The sequence below is a fragment of the Bicyclus anynana genome, chromosome 6, assembly GCF_947172395.1.
Source record: "Bicyclus anynana chromosome 6, ilBicAnyn1.1, whole genome shotgun sequence".
Classification (NCBI taxonomy): Eukaryota; Metazoa; Arthropoda; class Insecta; order Lepidoptera; family Nymphalidae; genus Bicyclus; species Bicyclus anynana.
The window spans coordinates 4,216,719-4,242,753 of record NC_069088.1 but is presented as its reverse complement, the minus strand read 5'-3'; the positions used below and the strand labels follow the sequence as shown (position 1 = coordinate 4,242,753).

Sequence of the window (26,035 nt, the reverse complement as noted above, 5' to 3'; positions counted from 1 at the left end):
TTTACTCTATAATATAATTTAATAACATAATATTAACGATTATTCACAGAAGAATGTTTTACATTGCGAGTTGTTTATGGCTAGCGCGTATACCGCGGAGGACTCCACGCGAGCGTGACCAGCCGAAGCTGTGGTTATACGACAAGCGAAAACCATTCACTACATTTCAATTATACATTATACATAATAATTATACTCTTCTCTTTGTCGGCTACAACAAGCTAACGCTTATTTTGAAGATGAATAGCAATAGCTTGGCAACTTCGTTCGTAACACTCCCGATGTTCCGTGTGGGCCGGAGGGCGTGTAGCGATGAATGAAAACCCCACGACTGATCCACGTCACTTCCCACTTTCGTCACGATTTCACATCAGCGCAGTCTTGCCCCCTATCGCCCGCATATCATGGGAGTGTTATCAACGATTTTGCCAGATTACATGTGTGTATTGTCCAAATCAGTGGCGGATTTACAAATATGCCGCCAATAGGCTATTAAATTTTTGCCGCCCCTCTAAAATACGACACTACTTTTTTTTACGCAAATATTAACACTATTCGATCGCAATTTTATTTTTTACATTTTATCTGTCAGTAAACTGCCGGCCTAGGCTGCAGCCTACTTAGCCAACTGGTAAATCCGCCTCTAGTCCAAATATTTATTTATTAAGGCATTTGTTTGTGCCAAAACAACAGTTTATTTCATCAATATCGCATAGCTTGAGAAAATTATAAAACTAACACACAAATGACATAAAACAAATAGGTGAAAAAATAAACATTTCTGTTACTACATTACAACAAAAAAAAATAATTGAATATAAAAACAATTTATCAGTATAAAACAGTACATTAAATGAATTGAATAGTAATACATAATATTAATAGGTAAATTAATTTTAGCTGGCAAGCTTCAATATTGGGTTTAGGTATTAACAATGGGTGCCCGCATATACTCAATAATTTTTGACAATAATATTAATGGTACCAGTATACTCAATAGTTTTGATGGTACAAGTATTCTCAATAATATTGATGGTACGACTATGTAAGATAAACTTGTCAAAACTCGCACCACTGCAGTCATCATCAGCCGATGGAAGTCTACTGCTGGACATAGGCCTCTTGCATGGACTTGTAAACATAACGGTCTCGAACCAGTAACCAGCGGCTCCCTGCAACCCATTTGATGTCCTCGATCCACCTAGTGGGGGGTCGACCAACATTGCGCTTTTCGGTGCGGGGTCGCCATTCCAGCAGCTTGGGACCCTAACGTCCATCGGCTCTTCGAACTATGTGGCCTGCCCGTTGCCTCTTCAGCTTCGCGACTCGCTGAGCTATGTCAGTGACTTTGGTTCGTCTGCAGATCTCCTCACTTTTGATTCGATCACGCAGAGAACCTCCAAGCATAGCTCCATCGCCCGCTGTGTGACTTTGAGTATTCTAATAAGGTCCATAGTTAGCCTAGTGGTCATTCTTTGGGCATTAAACTTTATGGACAAAGCTAAAAACCACTACAAGTATTAACTCCTTCCTTTACTCTCATCCACATTACCCTAATATAGCCCATATTATTGACTGTATGCGGCAACCTATGAAACAATACAAGCTGACATTTTTAATCAGTTTAGTGCTTATGTCATTCACATAAGAGACGTGACGTCATTGAGGTGTCAGGTAAAATATTTCCTGACATGAAAAAAAAGCTTGAATTGAGAGTATAAGTTAATTTTAGCAGTCTATGCGAACAGAAGAAATAGTTCCTTTTTTAATGCAACATAGGATAATAACATAGAATTATTATATTTCTGGTCAATCTAATATACATACAAAAATGTATCCGTAATATACAAAAAATCACATATTTTTTTACATAGCCTTCAAATGTCTCTACATATCTATATGTGTATTCTTATTGGGCAATGTAAAAACATGATGCAACATTTGAAATGGTTTTAACATAAAAAAAAACAAATTAAAAAATTGTATTAAAAAGTTTGATGATCAAATCGTTTAATTAACTAATTTATTCCATTAATTTAATATTACTTATCAGTCATACGCATTACCGACACTCGGTAAAGCGTAAAATTCATATACTCTTGGTTACAGATAAATATAAAAATAAAAAAAATCACGTTCGCATGGTTCCACTTTTTTTTATAATAATCCATTATACTATTTTATTTATATTCAACGACTGCATGTTTACCTAGCCTAATATTATACAAAGGAAGTTATAGAGTAAGTTTTTAAACTATTGTTAATATCAATACCATCGTAAATATCACTTTGATTTTCTAATGTCATGTTATCGAATGTAGCTTAGGACCTATAGTGCTACAAACTTATCTGATCGGAGGCCATAACTAGAACTAGAAGTTGCCAGCGTTATGGATCTCTTTTACCCGCCATGAGATAAATAGAGATAGACACTTTTGATTAGTTCCGCATTTGGCCACGCGCAAACTTATCGTGCGCGCATTCTAACGTAATGCCGGTCGCCATTTTAAAAAAACCAACTAAAATCGCGATAATAGCAACACCATCACCAGGCCAGATAAGTTTGTGATTTAAATAATATAGACCCAGCGCAGACCGAGAAAGAAATAGACTACTGATTAACATTACATAGTCAATCCAAATATATTCGATTTTCATATTACAACAAACTACATAACACTTTTCATCAATATATTATTTTAACCTAACTGGTTACTTAAAATTTGCAACAAGTTAAGGGTGCACGTCGTCACACTGTATTTATTTTGCATTTTTTTTATAAAATCATATAATATATTACTTATATGACAATCGTTTATCATTGTACTTTTTTTTGTGGGAATGCGACATATGCCATTTGTTCGTCTATTACTTTATCAGTCTACGAAACCGAATGATCACCCGCGCAATATATGGGTGTAAACGCGCTTTGTAATGAATAAAGAATATGCCTTCCGCTCCTCACTCGCTTCTCTCACTCGCCATATCTGTCGCTGCTCATGCGATATTTTTAATAACTTAGGCTTTACTTACGCTCTGATCAATCAACAAATTGTTTTTGAAGTAAAACTACTTTACACACGCTTGTTGGAGAGGAAGCTGGTGAATACGTTATGAGTGCGTTGCGAATATCGTGATCGGTCGAAGCGAACGGACGTTGAGAGCGAGATGGATGTTAGTGGAGATAAAAAGAGAGACAGTTTCATATGTACTGTCGGAGCAAGAGAGAGAAGTGCGCGCACACATTTTCTTTATTTCTATATAGATAGATATAGATTGAGATAAAGAAGTCTTATTTCAGTCGTGTGGACTACAGCACACTCGTATTGTATTTTTTTTAAATAACTTGATTGTTTATAAATTAGCGCAAGAAGTAAACTGAATCCGCCTTACCAAGGTAAGTCAACCTTTTTGACAGTAAAATGTCGTAGTGGTCTATCTAGTATATATAGTTTGGCAAATTCTTTCGTAACACTCAAATGGTCCGCGGGTGCCGGGAGGGGGGTAGCGATGCCCCGCGCGCACGACTTGATACCCGCGCAGTCCTTCCCCTCCGTCACCCGCATATCATTGGAGTGTCATCAACGAACTTGCCAAGCTATAAGTTGTGCCTTCTGCATCCAGGGCCGCGGGTTCGGTTTCCACATTTGGATAGTTACTGTTATGTGCTTGCAATCCCGAAATCGGGATTTCGCGACTCGACTAACTCGGTCAAATCGGTATTTGATCGAGTCAGTGGGTTTTATGTCAAAATCATAATAATTTTCCGCCAACGCTTCGACATGTTTATATGTCGTAAGCACTTGTGTCGATTATGTACACTCTTCTTTTGTGAAAATGACTCACTAGTAGTGGCGTGCATAAGGATTTTAACTAGGGTATGCACTATTAGTAATAATGTCAAAATTCCTTGTTCGAGTATGTATTCTGTGGTCCAACATAGGTTTGTATTGAGTCCTTAGGATAGGCAGTGCTTAATGCATTTTTGCATCTATGAAGTGCACGCCACTGCTGACAATGAAGATGAATTTTAATGCCATATTTTTAGTTTCCTTACTTTTTTGTTTTATCACTTATTTTTTGATTATATCACAAAAATAATTAAGCCAAATGTAGCCAACACAAAACCTCTTGCGAGCGTGTATCGTATCAAGCCAAACATTTGATGTTTGGAGTTTGTCAGTGCCAAGTATGTGGAATCAGCATTAGGAGTCCTGGCTACCCTTAGATTTCAAATCAGTCAAATAGGAAAAAAATAGTATAACAGACCAAGATATAATTAATTAATTAATTTAATATCTAATAGTGTAGGCCTCACCGCCGCTATGTGGGCGCGTTGGCATTGAAAAGTTTCTCTAGTCCGGCGCCTTCGGCCGCGTCTAGCGCGCTGCGTGGCTTGTCTTTCGGTGCGTGCATGGTGGGCAGGTCCAGTATGAACACCTCCTTCTTGAATAACTGGCCCACGTTCCGTCCAATCAACTGTGTACAGAGTAGGGCTATATTATTTTTTTTTTTATTCTTTAAAAGTTAGCCGTTGACTACAATCTCACCTGATGGTAAGTGATGATGCAGTCTAAGATGGAAGCGGGCTAACTTGTTAGGAAGAGGATGAAAATCCACACCCCTTTCGTTTTTTTTTTATTCTTTAAAAGTTAGCTCTTGACTACAATCTCACCTGATGGTAAGTGATGATACAGCCTAAGATGGAAGCGGGCTAACTTGTTAGGAAGAGGATGAAAATCCACACCTCTTGCGGTTTCTACACGGCATCGTACCGGAACGCTAAATCGCTTGGCGGTACGTCTTTGCCGGTAGGGTGGTAATTAGCCACGGCTGAAGCCTCCCACCAGCCTGACCTGGACAAATTAAGAAAATCTCAAGCTGCCCAGCCGGGGATCGAACCCAGGACCTTCATCTTGTAAATCCACCGCGCATACCACTGCGCCACGGAGGCCGTCAAAAAAACAAAGGGCAACAGTAATGTACTCGTCGGAGAGTTAGATAATAATAACGCCATCTTACATTAATTAGAGTAACTAAGTTGATAGCGATATCTGTTAGAAACGTCAAAGTACGTGTCGTTTATCTGTCAGTTGTTTGTCTTTGGGCATTTGTCAGTATACGATCTCGGAGAGAGCGCGCCGTAGCTCTCAAGTATTGCATTGTTAGTAACTTGGTTGGGAAGCAACATGAGCGGGGAAGGGGAGTATTGGCTAGCTGTAAAAGACGTCTTTAACCCTGCTACTAGCGGTTGCCGTAATCCGCTCGTACTTGACTACCTGCTCTATGATAGTTAATCCTGGTTTACATTTAATAGTATCAGCGCTGTACTTGGTTAATATTGTAGTTAGAGGGTAGAACTGTATTAGTAAGTTAAGCGGTCGTTCCGGTAATGATCGATAGTGTTACTTTGTGTATCTGCCATTCTTGACACGTAAAGCTGAAAACCTGCTCAGAGCCTACGGCTTCCCCGTTATCTGAAGTGGAATTTAGTCTGTTCCCTGTCATACTTATAATTAAAATATGGTATGGATGTTTGTTACGTTTACGTTTAGTATATTGTAGGATCATCATTAACATCCCGTATTCGGTTCACTGTTGTGCACGAGTCTACTCTCAGAATGAGATCACTTAGAACTTGGAGGAGTATGCCCTGGGCCGGATTCAGCCCTAGGGCTCTCTGTATCGAAGGCAGATGTCACATCCACTGGGCTATCACGGTTCTCAATATATGTAAACGTTGGCGTATTGTATTTCTTTTCAATTCGTTATGGTTTCAAAAATATTTTAAGAGAGGGGGTTTACAAATCACAAAATTCGTGTGAGGTAATTTATCAAATGTGATGACGACGTCAAAAAGGACCTAGGGGGGGGGGGGGGGGGGAGAAGAGAGAGTGAGAAAAAAGTGAGTAGAGTGAGTAGTTACCCTGGAGGTGATCTTCTTGAAGAGGTCGCGCTTGCTCTTGTCGATCTTGGCGGGCTTGGCGGAGTGCGCGGCCAGCTTCTCGTCGAGCCGCTGCAGGTCGTGCGCGTCCACGTCGGGGATGGCGCGCAGCACGCCCGCCACGCTCGGGAACCGCGGCCGCAGCGCCTCGTACGCCTGCGCAATACACTCATCGTCATCATTATTATCAGCCGATGGACGTCCACTGCTGGACATAGGCCCCTTGCATGGACTTCCAAACAAAACGGTCTCGAGCCGCCAGCATCCAGCGGCTCCCTGCAACCCGCTTGATGTATTCGGTCCACCTAGTGGGGGGTCGACCAACACTGCGCTTTCCGGTGGGGGTCGCCACCTTGGGACCCCAACGCCCATCGGCTTAGAACTATGTGGCCTGCCCATTGCCACTTCAGCTTCGCTGAGCTATATCAGTGACTTTAGTTCGTCTGCGTATCTCCTCATTTCTGATTCGATCACGCAGAGAAACCTCAAGCATAGCTCGCTCCATCGCCCGCTGAGTGAGTGAGTGTCACGTCGCCTCTGGTGCCACCGGTGCGCGGACTCCCGTAGTCGATGGAAGTTTGCCTCCGACGAGACGAGGTCCATGTAGTACACCGACCCCGCCTCCGCGCGCTCGATTCCGTTCAGCATCTCGAGCCGTAAGTCCTCGTAAAGAGGACATTCCCACAAAACGTGGTGCCTGTTTGTTTCTGGAGCCGCGAAATTTTTTTTTAGAACGCGTCTAGGTATTGAGTCTGTAGTTTCATAGAGCAACAAAACAATGACGTACCTGCACAGCGAGCGCCAGCAACGCCGCCTGGTTGGCCTCGTGCTGGCCGTGCAGCCGCAGCGCGTGCAGCACGGCCGCCAGCGCGCCCGCCGCCTCGCCCGCGCCCAGCGCCGCGCCGCCCGCCTCGCCCGCGCCCAGCGCCGCCCGCAGCGCAGGCAGCGCCAGCGCGCACGCGCGCAGCGACGATGTCGAGTCGTTCCACGTCAGTGCGCGAAGGATCTAGTCAAATTAAAACAATAATTAAAAAAAAAAATGCGTGCGTACAAAGTACACATGTCAGAAATGAAACTTCTTTGGTGAACTAATTTATAAATCTTGTTTATATTTATACAAATCTAAAACTTTAGATTTCCGAGACTGAGAGGAAGGGAAAAAGGACGATAGGTTAGGAATTTAATTATCATTAATATATAAAAAACTAATGTAAATTATAAATTTTATTTTTTCAATTTATTTCTTTAATATTTACATTGCGCGATTTTTATCTCTCGTTCAATCTTTCTCACTATAGCTCTCTCCCACTTCTCACTCCATAGCACTGTGCGTGATACGAAGTTCGCTCTGTCTCACTTTTTCTCTCAATCTTTCTCACTTGCTTGCTCCCTACTCTCACTCCACGGCTAGTTGCTTCATGCTACGTTCGCCCTGTCTTACTCTCTCTCAATCGGTCTCGATCGCTCTCTCTCTCTCTTTTTCGACACTTCCGTTGCATACCGGCGTGACGTTACAGCTGTAAAAATTTTACCCTCATGCGCCTAAAGAAGTTTCACTTCAAAAAATAAAACAACCCGACTGCCTAACCTGCTCGCACCTAGTCATCCACCTGGCGCATGTTGTATAGTGATTAATAAATAACGTTTTTATAATTGTAGCTTTTTTAAATATGGCCATGATATATCATTTTGAAATTCTCTTGATGAGCCCTTGAATTTAATACCCATATCGCAATATTCGAAAAAAATATTTTTTTCGTCACCTCGATTCTATAGCGTCACACAGTCGTCATGTTGATTTTAACTTCACCTATCTAAAAACACTTGGGTTATTAAGAGACAAGTAAATCCGTTCAGCGGTTTGGAAGATATGAGGTAGTAAAGAATATTACATACATACATATAAGATACTCGCGAAAACAATCTTTCTTAACCTAAAAAACGAGTTTGCTTTAGACCACACGACTAAAATAAAATTTCTTTCAAAAATAAAATAAAGCAATAAATAATAGTGAGAAACTTAAAAAATAGTAGAGGTTAAGAGCGCCTTGCATTTTCCGTAACACATTCAACAGCTTACTCGTGTAAAGAAGTTTTATGTCAAAATTAGCCATTTCGTTAGCTAATAATAATTTTAAAAGTGCAATACTCTTTCCAACATTACGACGAAGTCCCGCAAAATAGCCGAGTAGTGTAGCGAGGCGAGGCGAGTCTCGTCGTCCATGTGCATTGACCCCACCCTCTACCAGAGACAAACAAATGTACACTCACAGTGTGTAGTACAGCCGGGCCAGCGACGGGGTCGGCCAGTATAATAGCCCCCAGCTCCGACACTTGTTCAGGCGCTCGGCCCGGGTTGGTTGGTGGAGTCTCGTCGTCCATGTCAGTGGACGGCTCTGTGCTGACCCCACCTTCTACCAGAGACACCTATAAACAAACGGGCAAAAAAATTATCACAATACTGCTGAATATCATGCTGGTAAAACGTCTTTTACTGAATAGACTACAAGCCCTTCAACAAAAGTTACCTGTGAAATAAACCAACGTGAACAACGCTTAGAAGGCTGTTACTATATCAGAAAATAACTGAGCACTATGCCGTCATTTCTGAGCGGTACAGTGGTGAGTACGCGAATGAATGGAGTTTCTCAGGTACAAATGATGAATTACGACTAATTATTAATGCTTCCAGCACCACCATTTAATCATCTATTAAATGGTGGTGCTGGAAGTCGGAACTAATTTTAATTCGTCGACAATTGCAGAAGCAAAATAGGTCATTTATTACTGTACGATATTTGTACAATTCCTTTTGTACACATATACAGATACTTTACCCGAAAACGCCATACATTTTTCCAGCGCAGGAGTCGAAATATAAGGGTCGCAAGCCTTACTCTTCACTCGCGTACTCACCTGTACCGCTCAGAAATGACGGCATAGTGCTCAGAGTTATTTACTGATATTTTTTTTTTTCCTTCTTATCTCCTCCTTTCCTTCCTGGTACCGCAGTTTACGTGCATTACTTCAGGAAGGGGGTGGTCTATCACGCTTCGATATTTGCTTTCTGGCGATCCCATTCGTCTCTCACGCGTCGTCCCATAATGTAATGCAGCATTTTCGCCCCGTTAGCCCAGGCTTCCTTGTTCTTCAACATATATGGCACTAAGTTTGCTTTGGTCAGAGGTTCACCGCCTTGGCGTGCGTTACTCCTTTCCCCTTCGAACTCCATGCACTCAAAGATTGCGTGGTTGGGCGTATCTACTTCTCCGCAATATGTGCAACATTCACTGTTTGCTTTGCCTATCGCGTGCAAGTAAGTATTAAATACTCCATGTCCGGTTAATGCTTGTGTTATCAGCTTATCCACCTCTCCATGTTTTCGTTCAACCCATTTCACTAAGTCTTGAATCAAATCCCTGGTCCATTGCCCTTTCCCACTTTCAAGCCATTCTGTTGACCATTCTTGGAGTGTCCTTTGTCTCTCCTCCTTTGGAGTTCTTTTGGCCTCCCTTTTGTATAGCCTTGCTCTTTCTGTAGCTAATTTGTCGATAGGTATCAATCCTGCTATCACTAGCACAGCTTCTTTAGATACTGTTCTGTATGCTCCACATATACGGATAGCCAGGCGTCGCTGCGTTCTACCAAGCACATTATTATATTTAGTCACTTGAAGTGCTTGGCTCCAAACAGGTGCCCCATACAGCATGACAGAGTGTGCCACTGATGCGAGGAGCCGTCTTTTGCTGGCTCTTGGTCCGCCTTTTCTGGGCATTAACTGGGTAAGGGCTGCCGCTAGCTTTTCTGCCTTCTCAGCTGTTTGCACCACATGTTTGTCAAACCTCAGGCTTCTATCTAGCCATACTCCGAGGTATCTGAGTTTGTCACATGGTTTTATTTCTACCCCATCTATGTTAAAAGTGAGTGGGCCATGCCTTTTCCTGCCACTTAGCATTATGGCTTCGGTCTTTTCCGGTGCCAGTTTTAGATGCTTCCCGATCATCCACTTGTTGATTATGTCCAGTGCCCTGTTGGTCCTTTTCATCAGTAGTTGATCAGTTCTGGCGGCTACAACCAAAGCCAAGTCATCCGCGAAACCCACTAGACGTGCCTCATCGCCGAGATCTAATTTGAAGACTCCATCATGCAATATGTTCCACAGCGTTGGTCCAAGAATAGAGCCCTGGGGAACTCCACTTGTCACCCGGATCGTCTCTGATGATCCTGCAGCGTCCGTTATTATGATGCTTCTTTGATTCAAGTAGCTGCTTATGAGGTTGATAACGTAATCTGGGAATTTTCGCCTCTTAAATTCCTCCAGTATTAGGATCCATGGGGCGGAGTTAAAAGCATTTCTTACGTCTAGGGCAACAAGTGTGCAGAGCTTTCTGGTACGTTGCGATCCTTGCTTTGCCGCTAGCGCTATGGCTTTTACTCTTTCGATGGCGTCTAATGTTGACCGGCCCCTTCTAAACCCAAATTGGTCCTTCGCTAATCCACCATGCTTTGGTAGCAATTGCTCTATTCGATTTAGCAGTATCCTCTCCAATAGCTTTCCATAGCAGTCCAGAAGACAGAGAGGCCTATACCCTGATGGTTCATCTGCTGACTTGTTATGTTTCCGTAGGAGGATTAGTCTAGCAGTTTTCCATATATCTGGAAACTCTCCACTTTGGAAAATACCATTCATGACGTCTCTCAATTGATCGGGAATCACCTTACTTGCTAATTTAACTATTTCTGGCGCAATTTCATCAGGTCCTGGCGCTTTTCTGGATTTGATCCGATTGATATTTTCTGATATAGTAACAGCCTTCTAAGCGTTATTCACGTTGGTTCATTTCACATGTAATTTTTGTTCAAGGGCTTGTAGTCTAGAAGGACTAAAGTGTATACATAAAATTTTTGGACAGTCTGATGTGGTCTGTCTATAGTTACAATACCTTTAACAAGTCGAGATGTTCCCTGGTGAGGTGCCTGACCAGCATGTCCTCGAGCACCTCCTGAGACTCACTGCCGCCCTCCTCCTCCAGCTTGCCAGACTCGTACAGTGACGTCACGTACTCCCAGCGGTCGTTCAAGTGGACCAGCACTGCAACAAGACAGTGCACGTCAACACATGACTTGCCCTTGATGGCGAGTCAGGGGCAGGTCGTACTGGTCATTGCTCTAACTTGATAGTTTTTAGAAAGGTATTTCATAGTCTTAGACCATTTAAATAACAGGACCTGCCTCGCTAACCGTTACCCCTGTGGCAAAGATCAAAAATCTATGATCTAACGCGTTTATAAAAACTGTTGCTATAGAATCTATGTTTCATTGTTGTAATCGTTTTCGTCGTGTAAAGAGCTCCCTAAAAATGCCGGTTTGTGTAGTTAGATGGCATAAAAAACGGCCAAAAACTTGAAGTTTAGTAAAAGATGGAGTAACGTTTCATTTGAAAGTATTTAAACTTTAATTTTATCAAATTTGTAATAAAAACAATTTCTAAAAAGAATCGATTCTTTTGACGGAACAGCAAAAAATCGATCAAGTAATCGAATATTCTAGGTATATATTCTGTGGATAGTCAAAGCGATGTGTTTGTTAGTCTGTGTAAAAATTACGCGTGTGTGTATTGCGAGTCAAACTTATAGTTGTGTGTAGTGTATGGACATAGAATATTTTTAATGGTGTTAAATATTTCCGATGTGTGAGTTTACCTCGTTCGTCCCCCTCAAAAAACGACAGACAATTTAGTTCGTGAATTTGAGTGTGATGCATCTCCATTTTCTAATTCATCTATGTTCATAGTTGATATGACACAGAATGTTTTATATGTACCAATCAACAAAGTTGTGATGCAAAGCGTATTGTCAAACAATCTCAGTTTAGTTTACTTAAATACACTGAGCGACCCAGTTGGTAAAAAATTAAATTATTAAAAAACATTAACATTAAACATTATAAACTTGTCTTAATATAGTAGTAGCAGATAGTTTTTAAACAGATTTCACCCACTACTACCTGCTGCCTGATTTATCACTGATATGGCTCACGTTTTGTTAATTCAAAAGTGGGTTTGCAATCAAATGTAAAAGTTGTTGTTTTTTTTTTTTAAATCTTCACAAGTTAGCCCTTGACTAAAATCTCACCTGATGGTAAGTGATGATGCAGTCTAAGATGGAAGCGGGCTAACTTGTTAGAAGGATGAAAATCCACACCCCTTTCGGTTTCTACACGGCATCGTACCGGAACGCTAAATCGCTTGGCGGCACGTTTTTGACGGTAGGGTGGTAACTAGCCACGTCTGAAGCCTCCCACCAGCCATACCTGGACAAATTAAGAAAATCTCAATCTGCCCAGCTGGGGATCGAACCCAGGACCTCCGTCTTGTAAATCCACCGCGCATACCACTGCGCCACGGAGGCCGTCAAATTGTAAATTGCCTTGAGTTGATGATGGCCGAGTAATCGTTATCCCCCTTCGTGCGATGTCGGCTTGCCTCGGCTAGCTTCGAAAGAGGTTCAGGTGCGAACAGCTGTAGCAAAGGGTCGTATACGCACTGACGGGCGCGAGGTGGCGCACGAGCGGCAGCGCCACGTCTGCGTAGTGCGCGGGCGGGCAGTGCAGCAGCAGCGGGCGCAGCGCCGAGCGCAGCACGCGCCGCAGCCAGTGGTCGGGCAGCCGCTCGGGCGCCGCCAGCAGCGCCGCCGCCAGCGCCGCCGCCAGCTCCGGCACGCTGAACAGCTCGCGGCCCAGCGACGCCGCCGCCGCGCCCACTAGCCCGCACACCTGCGACCCGCAAACGACTTCTTCACATTGAGACACTAAGGCTTTGGCGATCAGTGTGCCTAGTGGGAGTTTTCAATATTTTCATACTGTTACCATAACGTTAACGTAAACGCAAATTTATATGGAATTGAAACAGTTGTGCAGTAGTGTCACTAGATGGCGCTGTTTCAATTCCTTAGAAATTCGCGTTTACGTTACGTGACCGTAACAGTATCAAACTGCCACTAGGCCCTCTAAACACTTTAGCTGTACTACAAGATGAATGCGGTTGTTGTGGTCAGGGCGAAAACGTCACTGATGATGTCAATTATTTCGTGAAAGAAAAAAACGTCACGTGATAATTATATAAAATACCCACACATTATTAAATATACGGTAAACGACTGCGCAGACCCACTACAAGAGATTGGTAGTTTATAGCCTTTCATGAGCGATATTAATGACGTCATAAGTGATGTGTTCGCCCTGACCAATACAACTGCAGTGGTCACGTGGAAAGGTTGTAGGTTTGAACGTTTCGATCGCCAAGTGGAACGTAGCCATTGCGACACTCACGTTCTCGTGCAAGGTGTGCAGCAGGTTCTGCATGCGGTCGTGCGGCGCGGGCGCGAGCGCGGGCGGCGCGTCGTCCCGCAGCCCCAGCAGGTTGCGGCGCTCGGCGGGCGGCGGCTGCAGCGCGCGCGCGTGCGCCGGGTGCCGCAGCGCCGCCGCCGCGGGCGCGTGCAGCTCGTGCAGCGCGCGCGCCAGCGACAGCGCGGCGGGGAACAGCGGCAGCACGTGCGCGCCGCACGGGTTGCGCCACACCGGGTTGCCGGACGGCGTCACGCCGGCGCTGAACCCGCCTTGACGACGTGCACAAGGTTTTTTTTTCAGATATTTCTTTATTTGTAATCAACAGCGTTAGAGAGGCGGCGGCGCTGCGGCGCCAGAGCGATGTCGCTGCGTCGTCTTATATAGAAATATCTGTGGCATGTCATACGATGCTCTCTAGCGCCGCACCGGACTTGCAACCACAGAGACGAGGCGTTGAGGGGTGAATGCGTTGCGACGTCGGAGCGGCACCGCTCAGTTGTCTATGCGTCACAATATTACTTTTTAAAAGACTGTCCAACGCTACTGCGGCGCCGCACCGCTCGTGTGCCCGCTGATACGATAAAATCTTTGTGATGCGGCGCCGCAACGCATCTCCTATGCCCCCGCTCAGATAGTTTTAACTAGGATATTCATTATAACACACAGGGGTCTTTCCAGAGGCGGTCTCCGTGGCGCAGTTATATGCGCGATGGTTTACAAGACGAGAGGTACTGAGTTCGATTCGACAGAGGTTTTCTCAATTAGCCCAGGTTTGACTGGTGGGAGGCATTCAATTCAATACTCCCACTATTCTTTCTTTAGAAATATTTTAAACCCATGCATAAAAACAAAGCGCCATCTATGAGCTCAGACAGACAGACAAGTGTACAAAAAGGGATTGTTTCAAAGTTATCTAAGAACGCCATCTATTGGTAGTTTAAATAACAAACACTCTTTCACTACGCCCATAGATGGCAGCACGCATGTTAAAAGTCTAGCCCAATTAAACTTTTAGTAACGTATTCACCAACTCCCTCCCGTCAAGCGTGCGTATAGCACTTTATTGATAATGATGGTGATGACTTACCGCGCGACGCCTTGTCCGGATCAGCGGGCACTTGTGTGCGCTTGACGACGCCAAGCGTGAGCGTGAGCGCGTGCAGCAGCGTGCGGCGCGCCTGCGTGCGCTCCAGGTCGTCGTCGTCGGGCGGCGCGTCCAGCCCCACCAGCCGCGCCAGCCCCGCCGCCGACTGCAGGTGCGGGCTCAGCGCCGCCCAGCGCGCACGGCAGTCGCCCAGCACCTGGACACCGACACCGATACTTACAACAACACTAATTACTAGAGTAATTTTGTCTTCACAAGATAATATATCGCATGTCGCAAACCAGTAGAAGCCAGAGAGAGGCTCCAATTAATCATCTTAATTGTTATGTTTTCTGATGGATGAGTTCAGAAGGCCTAGCACACGCCTGTTCCCTGGAGTGCCCAGCAAGAAGTAGTCGCATGTCTCTAAGGAAGATAATATCCCCCCATATAAAAAAAAAAATGGCATCAACAACATAATGATAGTTACAGAATTTATTAAGCAGCAGCGGGCACTATACACAGTATCCATACTTAATATTATAAATGTGAAAGTGTGTGTGTCTGTTTGTTTGTCCATCTCTCACGGCAAAACAGAACGACGAATTGACGTGATTTTTTTTAGTGGAGATAGTTAAAAGGATGGAGAGTGACGTAGGCTACTTTTGTCTTTTTCTAATCCCCCACTTTCCTAAAATAGGAGGTGTTAGTTTGTATGAAGCATTTCACAATTTCCAAGGTAGAAAACTAAAAATTGGCATGCAGACTTTTGTGACTAAAATAAACTGTGCATCATTGTTTTTTTTTGATCCGCCGCCAAAAAAAATAGGGTAGGGGTAGTGTAGGGGCAGGGTGGGAGTAGGGAAGGGTAGGATCAGCTTCCACCTTCACACAGGAAGTAAAACTATAAGAAATGTAAACAGTAATTGTTATCAATTGTAAATTATAATACTGTATGACTTTTTCAAAAGAGCAACTGTTGAGTTTCTTGCCGGTATCTTCTCAGCAGAACCTGCCTTCCGAACCGGTGGTAGAATCTTTACAAATAGTCAACTGACGTGTCAAAAGTGCTTGTAAACTGAGCCTACTTGAAATAAATGATTTTTGATTTGATTTGATTTAGGGAAGAAGCCAGGTACCTGTGCGACAAGCGCGCTCTGGCGCTCGTAGCAGCAGAAGTGGTTGGAGACGAGCAGCAGCGCCTCCTGCAGCGTCACGCTCTCCAGCGCGCTGAGGTCGGAGCGCGCCAGCGCAGTCTGGCACAGCTCGTGCAGCCGCCCGAACACGGGCAGCAGCAGCAGCGGGTACTGGGGGCCAAATTATATTCATATAATAATCTAGGTCAATAGTGTTCACTACAGTACTAAGAGCGGTGCGTCATTAGTGCGTTGTGTTGCGACAACAGTTGACATAACAGATCAATGCGTTGGAATGACGCACGACGACGCAAGAGCATGAAGGCGACGCACGCACCCAGCCAGTCTCAATAATATAAAAAAACTCGCCAGCGACGTCTCAACGCTATAATTTGACATTCCACGACAAAATGCTGTATCTAAAAACATTCACTTCTAAGAAATCGATCCTTGGTTTTAGTTCCCTAATATTTGCTAAAAACAGTGTTTAATGCATTTTTTAAGCCTCAGGCCAACGGCCAATCACATGGCCAAGTGCGGAAACGGCCCAAAAGGACGAAGAAGATTAACGATAATCTATATATATAAAAGAAAGTCGGGTTTGTAACAACACTTATAACTCGAGTCCTGCTGGACCGATTTTCATGGTTTTTATTTGTTGGATTTGTCTCCACCAAGAATAGCAGAATAAATCTTAAAAACAATGAAAACTCGACGAATAATTAATTATGAACGATAAATAGTTTTCCATAAATGTTACTTTGTTTAGTACCTGTCAAACATTTGTTGTCCTTCCTGTCAAATACTTTAAGTAATGACATTTATACGTGCGTTCAGAAATACTGACAAATGATTAACATTTACGCGTGCGTTCATAAATTTATTTTGTGTAAATTAAAGTTTATATTTCCGAAAACAATTTGTAAGATTTATTCTATAGATTCAGAAGTAGGGTAGGGGTATGGTAGGGTTAGGGTATGGGTAGGGTGGGGTAGGGTAGGGTAGGGTAGGTGTAGAGCAGGGGTAGGAGTAGGGTAGTGTAGGGTAGGGATAGGGAAGAAGTGCAAATAAGTCAAAGCGAAGCTTGACCGGGTCCGCTAGTTGATAATAAATAACGCGTACTAATGTAACATCGTTCTACTCCGACAGTAACCAACCTTGGAGCTCAGCTTGACGAGCAGGCCGGCGGCGTGGCGGCGCACGTTCTTCACGTTCCGCGAGGTGCGGTCCTCGGGCGGCGTGCCCTCGTACAGCAGCGCCGCGAAGATCTTGTCCAACACGCGCGGTAACAGCTCCGCGCCCGCTGACCCCACGCCTGGCCCTGACACACCATACATCACTATCAGCTGAAGCTAAACTTCTTCATGCACATTCGACTTTGGGAGTAAGTTACTGAATGCGATACGAAAAGTGTAATCAGGCGAGGATTTTAAAATGCGTGCTGCCATCTACCGGCACAGTCAAACAATGTTCGTTATTTTAAACCACCAGTAGATGGCGTTTTTAGAGAACTTTGAAACAATTAATTATTTCAATTGATTTTGAAACACGGCTTAAACCGGCACGGCTTCAAACCCACACAGGGCCCTTAGGTTTTGGATCGTGCCTAAGGGCCCCGTATGGGTTCGAAACTAGTCGGGCTTACCCCGACCTAATATCACGCAAGTTTTAGCCGTGTTTCATAATCAATTCATTATTTATTCAACCAAATAATGGTACATGCCAATTCCAAGAAATTAATAAACAAGAATGGTACCTACCTACTTTATTTGTTTGTTTTAAAAAGTCAAAATTTTATCAACCACACAATGCCAAGCAATTGTTAATCATAATAACATGCCGCTATTTGAAATTATGTATTAGTCATCCAAGCAAATATTGTGGCATCCATCTTTGTATCACTAGGTATACAAGTGCATGCAATAATCTCACCCGCAAGTTGGCTGTAAGCGCAGCTGAGGAACACGAAGAGCGCCGATATGAAGGACAGCAACAGAGACAGTATGAGCGGCGCGCGCGGCTCGCTGGCCACGCAGCGCTGCAGCAGCCGCAGCCCCTCTGCCACGTTGGGCCGCGGCTCCGCTTGCAGCAAGCGAGACAGCACTACGTCGAGAACCTACAAAATAAAGAAACATTCAATTCGTTGTTAAAGTCTTATCTATACAACTCTATAATACCTTAGAGGGCGTGCATAGGACGACCTACAGGACTTATTAACGCATAAGAACACCCAGTTTAGATGCGAAATGCGAGCCTACTCTGGAATATCTAGGGACTGTGTAAGCGTCGCCTGCGCTGCCTCAATGACGGACAATGGGGCAATTAAGACATCTCGCTCGATCTAGCTTTCTATGGCATGGCGAGAGCTCTCAAAGCTGAACTCGTCTCAGCTACCCCTCCTTTTAAACGCCCTGGCCTATAACTGCGTTAGAGGACATCGGTAAGGCCGAATACATGGCTGACAGTAATAGTTAAGCTTAGCCGCGTGCTTAGCAGACTTTTCAGATTGTCCCACAATGCAATGAGATGGCACTCTCGCGTCACTTGCGGTTCCGTGCTCTCCGCACTTCTATATTCACTTTTCACCCACTAACCATCCAGGTGTGCACTTCGTCCAATAGGGATGATGACAGTTTTTTAAATTGTATATAAATTAAGAGTATACTAATAGCAAAGCAATTTTGTAAAAGTAACAGGGTATCTGCGATCATTACTTTCGGAGCTACAGGGATTTAAAGGGTCAGATTTGCGGCGCTGCCGCGGATCCCTGAAAAACGCTCCATACAAAAAGGCACGATATAGTGACGTCGTTGGCTCGCTGATCGTTAGGTTTGTGGGCGTTCAAACAAAATTACTAATATCTTTGTTATTTGTGCGTTTATTTTTATAGTTCATTTATTGAAAAATGTCACATTTAATGTAAGGAAGCTAAAACTGTATGAATTTTCATCTAATTACGATAAAAAAAATTTAATAGATTTTGAAATTTTATAATCTTATTTATTTTGCAAATATCCAGACAATCTTTGCTTTTTATGTATAAATTAGTTAACATTGACCTTATTTACTCGAATGTATCATAAAAATCAATATATTCAAACCTAGTCATCATCCCCATTCACGGATCACACTGAAAAAAATGAAGCGTGCTTCATCTTAGATGATAGATAGTTTTCTCATCATTGCTTTCAATCAGCCATGATTGTAGTCAAGCACAAGCCTACATATCATCAAAAAAAACCTTCAAGTGCCTTGACATCCGATCTTTTTAGTCTGTGCAACATCTCCCTTGCTCGACCGGCGCCCGGCGGGCTGGCGGCAGTCAAGTTGAAAGCTATTGTTCTTACCTGAGCCAGAGCCTCCCACTCGACGTGCAAGGGGTGCGTGACGTCGAGCTGCGGCGGACACGAGTCCACCTTGTCCAGCGCAGTGTGCGTCCACTGCTCCACGTACGACCACGTCACCAGCGGCGCGGCGATCATGCAGTACCTGCGATATAATATACCACTGTTTATTTCTCACTAATGGCTATATTTATACACATGGATTAATATTTAAACTTCAATTTTGTTCAAAGTAAAGTGGATCTTAAGCCTACCACTTAAAGTTCACTTTACTTGGAAGAATGAAATTGAGGTTTAAATATTAATCTATGTTTATAAATATGGCCGTAAAAGAATATATACCCTCATTTGTTATTTATTTGGGATAAAAAATAAATGATATTCACATTGACACATTGCAAATAAGTTCCCTAATGAAATTGCGCAACATTTCCCTAATGAAAATGAGTCAACTTTGAAATAACAAATAAATTGAAGCTTTAAAAAAGTTCGTGATAAGTATTTAGCTATAGATTTGAAATGCATACCTGAAACTGTCTAATATCTCAGCTTTAAAGCGATTGAAGAATATAGCAAACTCCTGTTCGCTGTCGTAGTCCATACACGCGTACGACACCGCGTCGTTGACGCCGTTCACTCGAGACGATGGATACGTTACCTGGAATAATATTTTGATATATTTGATTCACTAACAGAAACCGAGCAGTTTGTTTATGGGATGTTATTACGGTGTTATTATGAAGATATGAAAAATTTGTTAAAAAACTGACTTTCGTGACCTTTTGACCTTTGTAACTTTTGTATCCGGCACAATATCGACGTCGAGTTTTCAGATCTTCATAATAACACCGTATAACGGTGATGATTCAGCTCACTAGGGAGTTTTCCCCCAGATTGGGGTTTAAAATGCCTAAAATTACGAGACGAATATCTTAGCCTTCCATGGCTTCACCGTGCAGATGCCGGGTCCATCGCGTGGTAGAGAGAAAAACACCAAGCAAAGTCCAGGACTTGTGACTATTGGATGTAGGGTTAACGAATTACTACTGGATGTAAAATAACCATCTATCGTCTGATGTTCTTTGTATGTGGCCTGCCCATTTCCATTTAAGGCGGAGAACATGTCGAGCAGCATCTTTAGCTTGGGTTCTTTTCCCGATGACTTCGTTTTTAACTCTGTCCCTTAATTTTAGTTTCAAAAAACTACGCTCCATGCCCCTTTGGCATTTGCTCACAAGGAATTACTACTGGATGTAGGGTTAAGAAATTAAGGAATATTGGACGTAACATACATGAATATCCAAGTGTAAACACTCACTTTGAGTATCTTGGGCGCGGCAGCTTGCAGCCAGCGCGGCACCACGGCCAGCACGTGCGGCAGCTTGGAGATCTGCTCGTGCTTGAGGAAGGCCAGCCACACGCAGTTGGCGGCGTGCGCCAGCGTCAGCGACGGGTGCGCCGTCAGCAGCAGCGTGCTCTCCAGCAGCAGCGGCAGCCAGCTCTCCGTGCTGGTGGCGCAGTTCCACAGGGACGTGAGTTGCTGCGCGAGGCCTGCCAGGACCTGGGAAACGAGAGAGAGATTAAATATTTTAGAATTTTAACTAAACTTTCTAAACGGCTTTTCTTTCGGCTAAACCTTCGTTTCGAATCTAGTCGGGCATACTTCGACCATATAATACGTGAGTTTTAGCCGTTTTTCATGATTTATTTATTTAGGAAGACCAACCGCAGAACATTGTATCGTGTATACATATTTGTTACATACATTGTGCCCAATGGTGAATGTTCAACTTATTACAGATCTTCACAACGTTTACAATATTTAAAAAATATAATACATAGTTTATGTTATCTAACTACAATTTATATCTTAATTCTAAGAATTAAAAAAAATATTAAAAACTATTTACAATACTACAAATTAAATTAAAATAAAACGCAAAAATACAAATTAAATTAAAATAAACAAAAAATTAAAAAATCACACACCATCCTACATAAAACGAACTATAGTGCTATGTTAGCGATGATGATGTGTGTGTGTGTGTGTGTCTACCTTCATTTAATTGTGCAGAGCCTTGTGTTTGTATTTTTTAAATGCTGTAACAGTCACTGGTGGACCAAAAAATAAATAAATAAATAAAGGATGTACATTCTCCGGCTGCTCTCGCATGTTTTTGTCAACTGTAAAAGTGGATGATTTAAAAACAATTAACCATGTGCTTCAGTACTTCAAACTGACCTGTGATAGTTTCTTCAGGAACAGGTAGTGTGGTTCATCGATCACGCTGATGCTCTGCAGCGCCGCGCGGTGGATGTACGAGATAGCGTTCTCGCTGAACAATATCATCAACGGTTTGCGCTCTTTCGTCTGCAATTATAATATCTGGTTAAATGTAGATTATAACAGTCAACACTGAATGGAAATGTTGCCAGGGGAAGGCCAAAGCAAACATTTCTGGACCAAATCCAAAAATAAAATCGATAAAGGCCAAGTTAAGAATACTGTAAACCGACTAATCTGTATGAAAGGATTGATGAGATTGGAAGAGGCAAGGAATATGTGTAATATTTCTGTGATTTCATAAATAAAACAGTTGAGTTCATAGGACAGTGTATTAAGTAGTCAAAGAGAACTGTTACATTTTTATCAGCCTACCCACAACTTACTATACTGCAAAAGTTAAAAAGTGGGAATCAGAGGGTGATAACCAATTCCCACTTTTTGAATGTCTCAGGGTGTGGTTTTGAATACGATCCGGGGCATGCACCTCCATCTTTACAGTTGTGTGCATTTTAAGAAATTAAATATCACGTGTTTCAAATAGTAAAGGAAAAACATCATGAGGAAACCAGAGAATTTTCCTAATTCTCTAGGTGTGTGAAGTCTGCCATTCCACATTGGGCCAGCGTGGTGGACTATTGGCCTAACCCCTCCATTCTGAGAGGAGGAGGAGGAGGAGAGTCCTTCCTTCAGCCCCGAGAATACTTGAAATTCCCCCTGAGAATACTTGAAATTCATAGACACTCACAGAGCCTTTCCTGTTAACGATCTGAAGCAAACATTCCGCGGCCGGCAGCTGGAACGCGTCATCGCTGAGCAAGATGCAGAGGATCTCCAGCAGTCTGCCGTTGTTGGTCACCACGTGGTTGGTGGACACCCACTCTACAAACCCTGTCAGTGTTAGCAACACCACCTGGAAACACACATTTGGGGATTACAGTAGAAACAGAAGTCGAGCACATATTTAATTATTTACTAAAAGTAGCTAGCTAACTAGCTAGTAATTATGAACCTCAGAGCACAATTCACAATAAATTATAGTGAATTCTAGTAAATAACTTAGCCCAGAGCCCCATTGAGAGGGAGTTGGTAGTGTTACACTTTTTTTTTATTCTATACAAGTTAGCCCTTGACTACAATCTCACCTCATTGTAAGTGATGATGCAATCTAACCCCTTCCACACCCCTTTCAGTTTGTACACAACATCGTACCGGAATGCTAAATTGCTTGACTTTATGTCTTACTACACTGATAGGGCGGCCTCAGCCAAAGAATCCCACCAGCCTGACCTGGATCAATTAAGAAAACTTCAATCAGGGTCAAAGGAAACCAGTCAGGGATCAAACTCAGGACCTCTGCCTTTTAAATCCACCACCCATACCACTGCGCCACGGAGGTTGTCATAATAAATGTAGGTATTGCACCTGCACAACCCTGCCGTTACTAGCTGCTGCCGCATAATCACCAGCTGCAGTTTTCTCTCTGAACTCCTGAACGTGCAGCTCGATGAGCCGCATGAAGAAGGAGAATATCTCCGCCATGTTGCTGGTCAGCGCCTGGTAGATGTCCTTACGCCGTTGATGCTGTTCTAATGTCTGTGAAGATCATAATTATTGTATTGAAAACTAAAAAAACTATATACAGGGAGCTCGGGCGTATTTCCCATAACTGCAAGGTGTTGATGAGTCAACTTATAGGAGACAAACTGCATAACTAATATTTTTTTTAACTAACAACTTTTTATGTTTTCATACAAAGTAATTTAAATAATTCTGACTATCCATAGAACACACGCCTTTATCTATCCTTGCATTTTAAATAATGTCAACAACTGCTGTAACATTTGTCATTGTCAATTTCTTAGAATAAAGAAAATTTTCTCCATCACAATCACTTCACAGTCCAACCCAGGACTGAAACACAGTACTACATAGACTAACCACTGGACCAATGAGGCAGTTAAATATACCATCAACTGCACCATTCAACCTGCACACACTTGCAAGCACTGAGGACATCCTCAGTCCAAATAGTGCAGCAATTCCAAAAAACCCCAGGGATCTACAGAAAGCTTTGGCAGCTGTTGATCTACATTGACGTGACATAAAAATGGGGGTTTTGCTGTTACTATGTGGTGGCTGTTGATACAGTTACAACAAAATTTTCATAGGTCCTAATCCGAATCACAATTTAGTCGAGTTTTGGATAGAAATTTAGGAGGACCACCACCACCAGAACTAGTTGAATTTGAATCTGATCAATGAGAAAAAAAAGTTTGGGAACCTCTGATCTAGTGGTTGACCAACACTGTGCTTTCTAGTTTTACTGATATACATCTTAATAAAAATCTAATTCTTACCTGCAAGGTAGCAACATCTTCCACCAATCTCAGAAACACATGCAACACAATCTGTGTGTGCAGGTGGCCCCTGCTGCAAGCATCACTAAGTTCAGCGAGTAAAGTCGACCATTGCTGCGGCCATTCTCGTTTGATCATCTCAACAATAACTCGCGCTAGTGCGTCATTCAAGTGTCCGGTCTCCCAGCCTCCCATGTAAAGGAGTTTCATTGCATTCTCCTGTAATCACAAAGTAATAACATTATTCTTTATTCATATAATTTATAATAAACTACTGTGTTTTCTCAAGTGCTTATATTTATTTACATGACCCTAAGATACAATCAAGCTCTTTTAAATTTTTTTTCTGTCTGTTTGTTTGTCAGGGCTAAGCTCTGGAATTGGAAACTGATTTTAATAGGACTTTCACTGTACAATAGAGGAGGATATGGAGGAACTTATATGATGCTTTTTATTTCATTTCAGAACAGAATTTCATGTGCAAGAAGTCACAGGAATCTGCTAGTAAAGAATATAAATTAAAACTGAACCTTTATGAATAATTTTTCAGCTTGACTGATGTGAGTCCATCTGTACTTGACTGTGTGTTCCATGAGTTGCAGACCAAAATGTTTCACTACTGGTGAGTAATGGGCGCCACTGGCTAGGAGCAAGCCAGCCTGGGCACACCATGGTGAGTTGTCTTTGAAACTGAAACAAATTCACCTTACAGCTTCTACATTATAGAGCAAAAAAATATTCTTCAATCATGACATTAACCATTAATTTTACAAATTAATTAACAAAAGTAAACTTAACAAGAGAATAATATACATGTACATTATACAGGGTGCTCAGGAGTATTTCCCATAACTTCAAGGAGTCCACCTATAGGAGCTGAACTGTATAACTAATATATTTCAAACTAAAAAATAAAAACTATTTATGTTTGCATACAAAATAATTCAAATAATTCCGACTATCCATGAGTGCTGTTAAAATTACAGCCAGAAGTAATTACAGGCACATGAGTGCTGATTGTAAATTACAGGCACATGAGTGCTGTTAAAATTGCAGCTACATAACTGCTGGTGAAAATATAAGTACACTAGCTGACGCCGCGCGGTTTTACCCGCGTGGTTCTCGTTCCCGTAGGAATACGGGGATAATATATAGCCTATAGCCTTCCTCGATAAATAGGCTATCCAACACAGAAAGAATTTTTCAAATCGGACCAGTAGTTCCTGAGATTAGCACGTTCAATCAAACAAACAAACAAACTCTTCAGCTTTATAATATTAGTATAGATTTAAGGCTTAATGCTGCATGTTGAACATCTCAGGAGAGTGCAATAATTAGGCAGTGATTTTTTACTTTATATCAGACCTGCTAAGGAGAAACTTAACAACCTTAATATATACTCAGAGGCACAATTATCTGTACATAAACTATTATAATAACCAGGTCGTCTAGTAACTATTAAAAAAAAACAAGTTTACCTCTCACAGGCTGTATAGGCTTGTTTCCTTGCCTCCTGAGCAACAGTGGGATTGAGTGTCAACTCCACAGCATTGCTCAGCTCGTCTGCAATGAGAGCTACCTCCCTTTCTCCAAACGCCCCAACATTCATGGTAGCTTGGAGTTGCTGCTTTAAAATGAAAAAATCTTTAATTTTTTTGACACCATACCTTGTTTAAGTATTCAAAATTAAAATTGCTATTTCAAGAAGTTTCAGTTTACAAACACGTTTGAATCATGAACTTTGTCTGTTTGTAGTTTGGATATTTAGTATTTAATTTTAATTCAGTATTAGTTTATTTTTTTATATATAATTTATAATGGACAGTTGTAAAGTTTAAAAAGAAGTGCCCAAAATCATGTTCCAAACCATTTCAATATTGAATAAAGTGTACCTTTATTGAGTACACAACAATCAATCATTTTCGACCAGTTAAGATTGCTGCATAAGCACTAACTTAAATACTGTTGTAAAAACTATTTCTGTATTGAGATTTACCATTAAATTTGTTTTAAACAAGACAACAAGTTAGGTTATATTATGCATATTGTTGCCTTTTTGTATCATCTCTAACAAAAAGCTTTCGTGTGATGAAATACTTAATAAGAGTTAGTTTAAGTGGAGAGCAGTGAGTATGTACACTTAAGCGACATTTGATTACATACCTATCTTCCTGTTCTTATATTCAAAATTATATTTCACTTCATATTACTCGGTTCATTGCTGTAATTAAATTTTAAAAAATCAAGGCTTATGACTCTAATACCAAATGAACATATTCGTAATTCGTATGCACCGGGTGTTAATCGTGCTGATGTAATTAATAAAGCAATAAGTCACACACTTTAGCATCTAATTTTTATACTTAATGATAACTTAATGTCTCGATCAAATATTTTCAATTTTACATTGCACTTTTACAAGATTATTCTATGAAATGCGATTTCAAAACAAAAAATACCTCGTGTAGCAAGATCGGAAAATGTTTGACAATTGATTGACATAGACAATGTATTCTTTTTTCTTGATCAATTTTAA

At 42.1% G+C, this 26,035-nt stretch overlaps 1 protein-coding gene across 2 annotated transcripts; it reads right to left on the bottom strand.

The window, feature by feature from the left end:
- On the bottom strand, window positions 1–26,035 carry LOC112048717 (exportin-5). 2 transcript variants are annotated; one of them, XM_052882224.1, is made up of 22 exons: window positions 25,959–26,035; window positions 25,663–25,720; window positions 24,978–25,126; window positions 24,030–24,189; window positions 23,500–23,718; window positions 22,565–22,735; window positions 21,888–22,052; window positions 21,098–21,226; window positions 20,174–20,416; window positions 19,383–19,513; window positions 18,859–19,000; window positions 17,444–17,627; window positions 16,669–16,832; window positions 15,515–15,682; window positions 14,379–14,592; window positions 13,274–13,560; window positions 12,490–12,718; window positions 10,888–11,036; window positions 8,216–8,371; window positions 6,732–6,950; window positions 5,927–6,100; window positions 1–4,479 (listed from the first exon to the last, which is right to left on the bottom strand). In XM_052882224.1, exons 3-22 carry the CDS (start codon window positions 25,106–25,108, stop codon window positions 4,324–4,326), a joined length of 3,591 nt encoding a protein of 1,196 aa, XP_052738184.1. In that variant the 5' UTR covers window positions 25,109–25,126; window positions 25,663–25,720; window positions 25,959–26,035; the 3' UTR covers window positions 1–4,323. The 2 variants fall into 2 exon arrangements, with proteins under 2 accessions (XP_052738184.1, XP_052738185.1); XM_052882225.1 differs by having other exon boundaries at window positions 24,978–25,123; window positions 25,959–26,012.

Bases quoted from the DNA above. Each gene is read 5' to 3' on its own strand.
- LOC112048717 (XM_052882224.1), bottom strand. From the start codon at position 25,108: ATGAATGTTGGGGCGTTTGGAGAAAGGGAGGTAGCTCTCATTGCAGAC. The intron at 14,593-15,514 runs GTACCTGGCTTC...GTCGGTGTCCAG, and splicing joins AGAGCGCGCTTGTCGCACAG to GTGCTGGGCGACTGCCGTGC. The intron at 13,561-14,378 runs GTAAGTCATCAC...CACGTCGTCAAG, and splicing joins TCCGGACAAGGCGTCGCGCG to GCGGGTTCAGCGCCGGCGTG.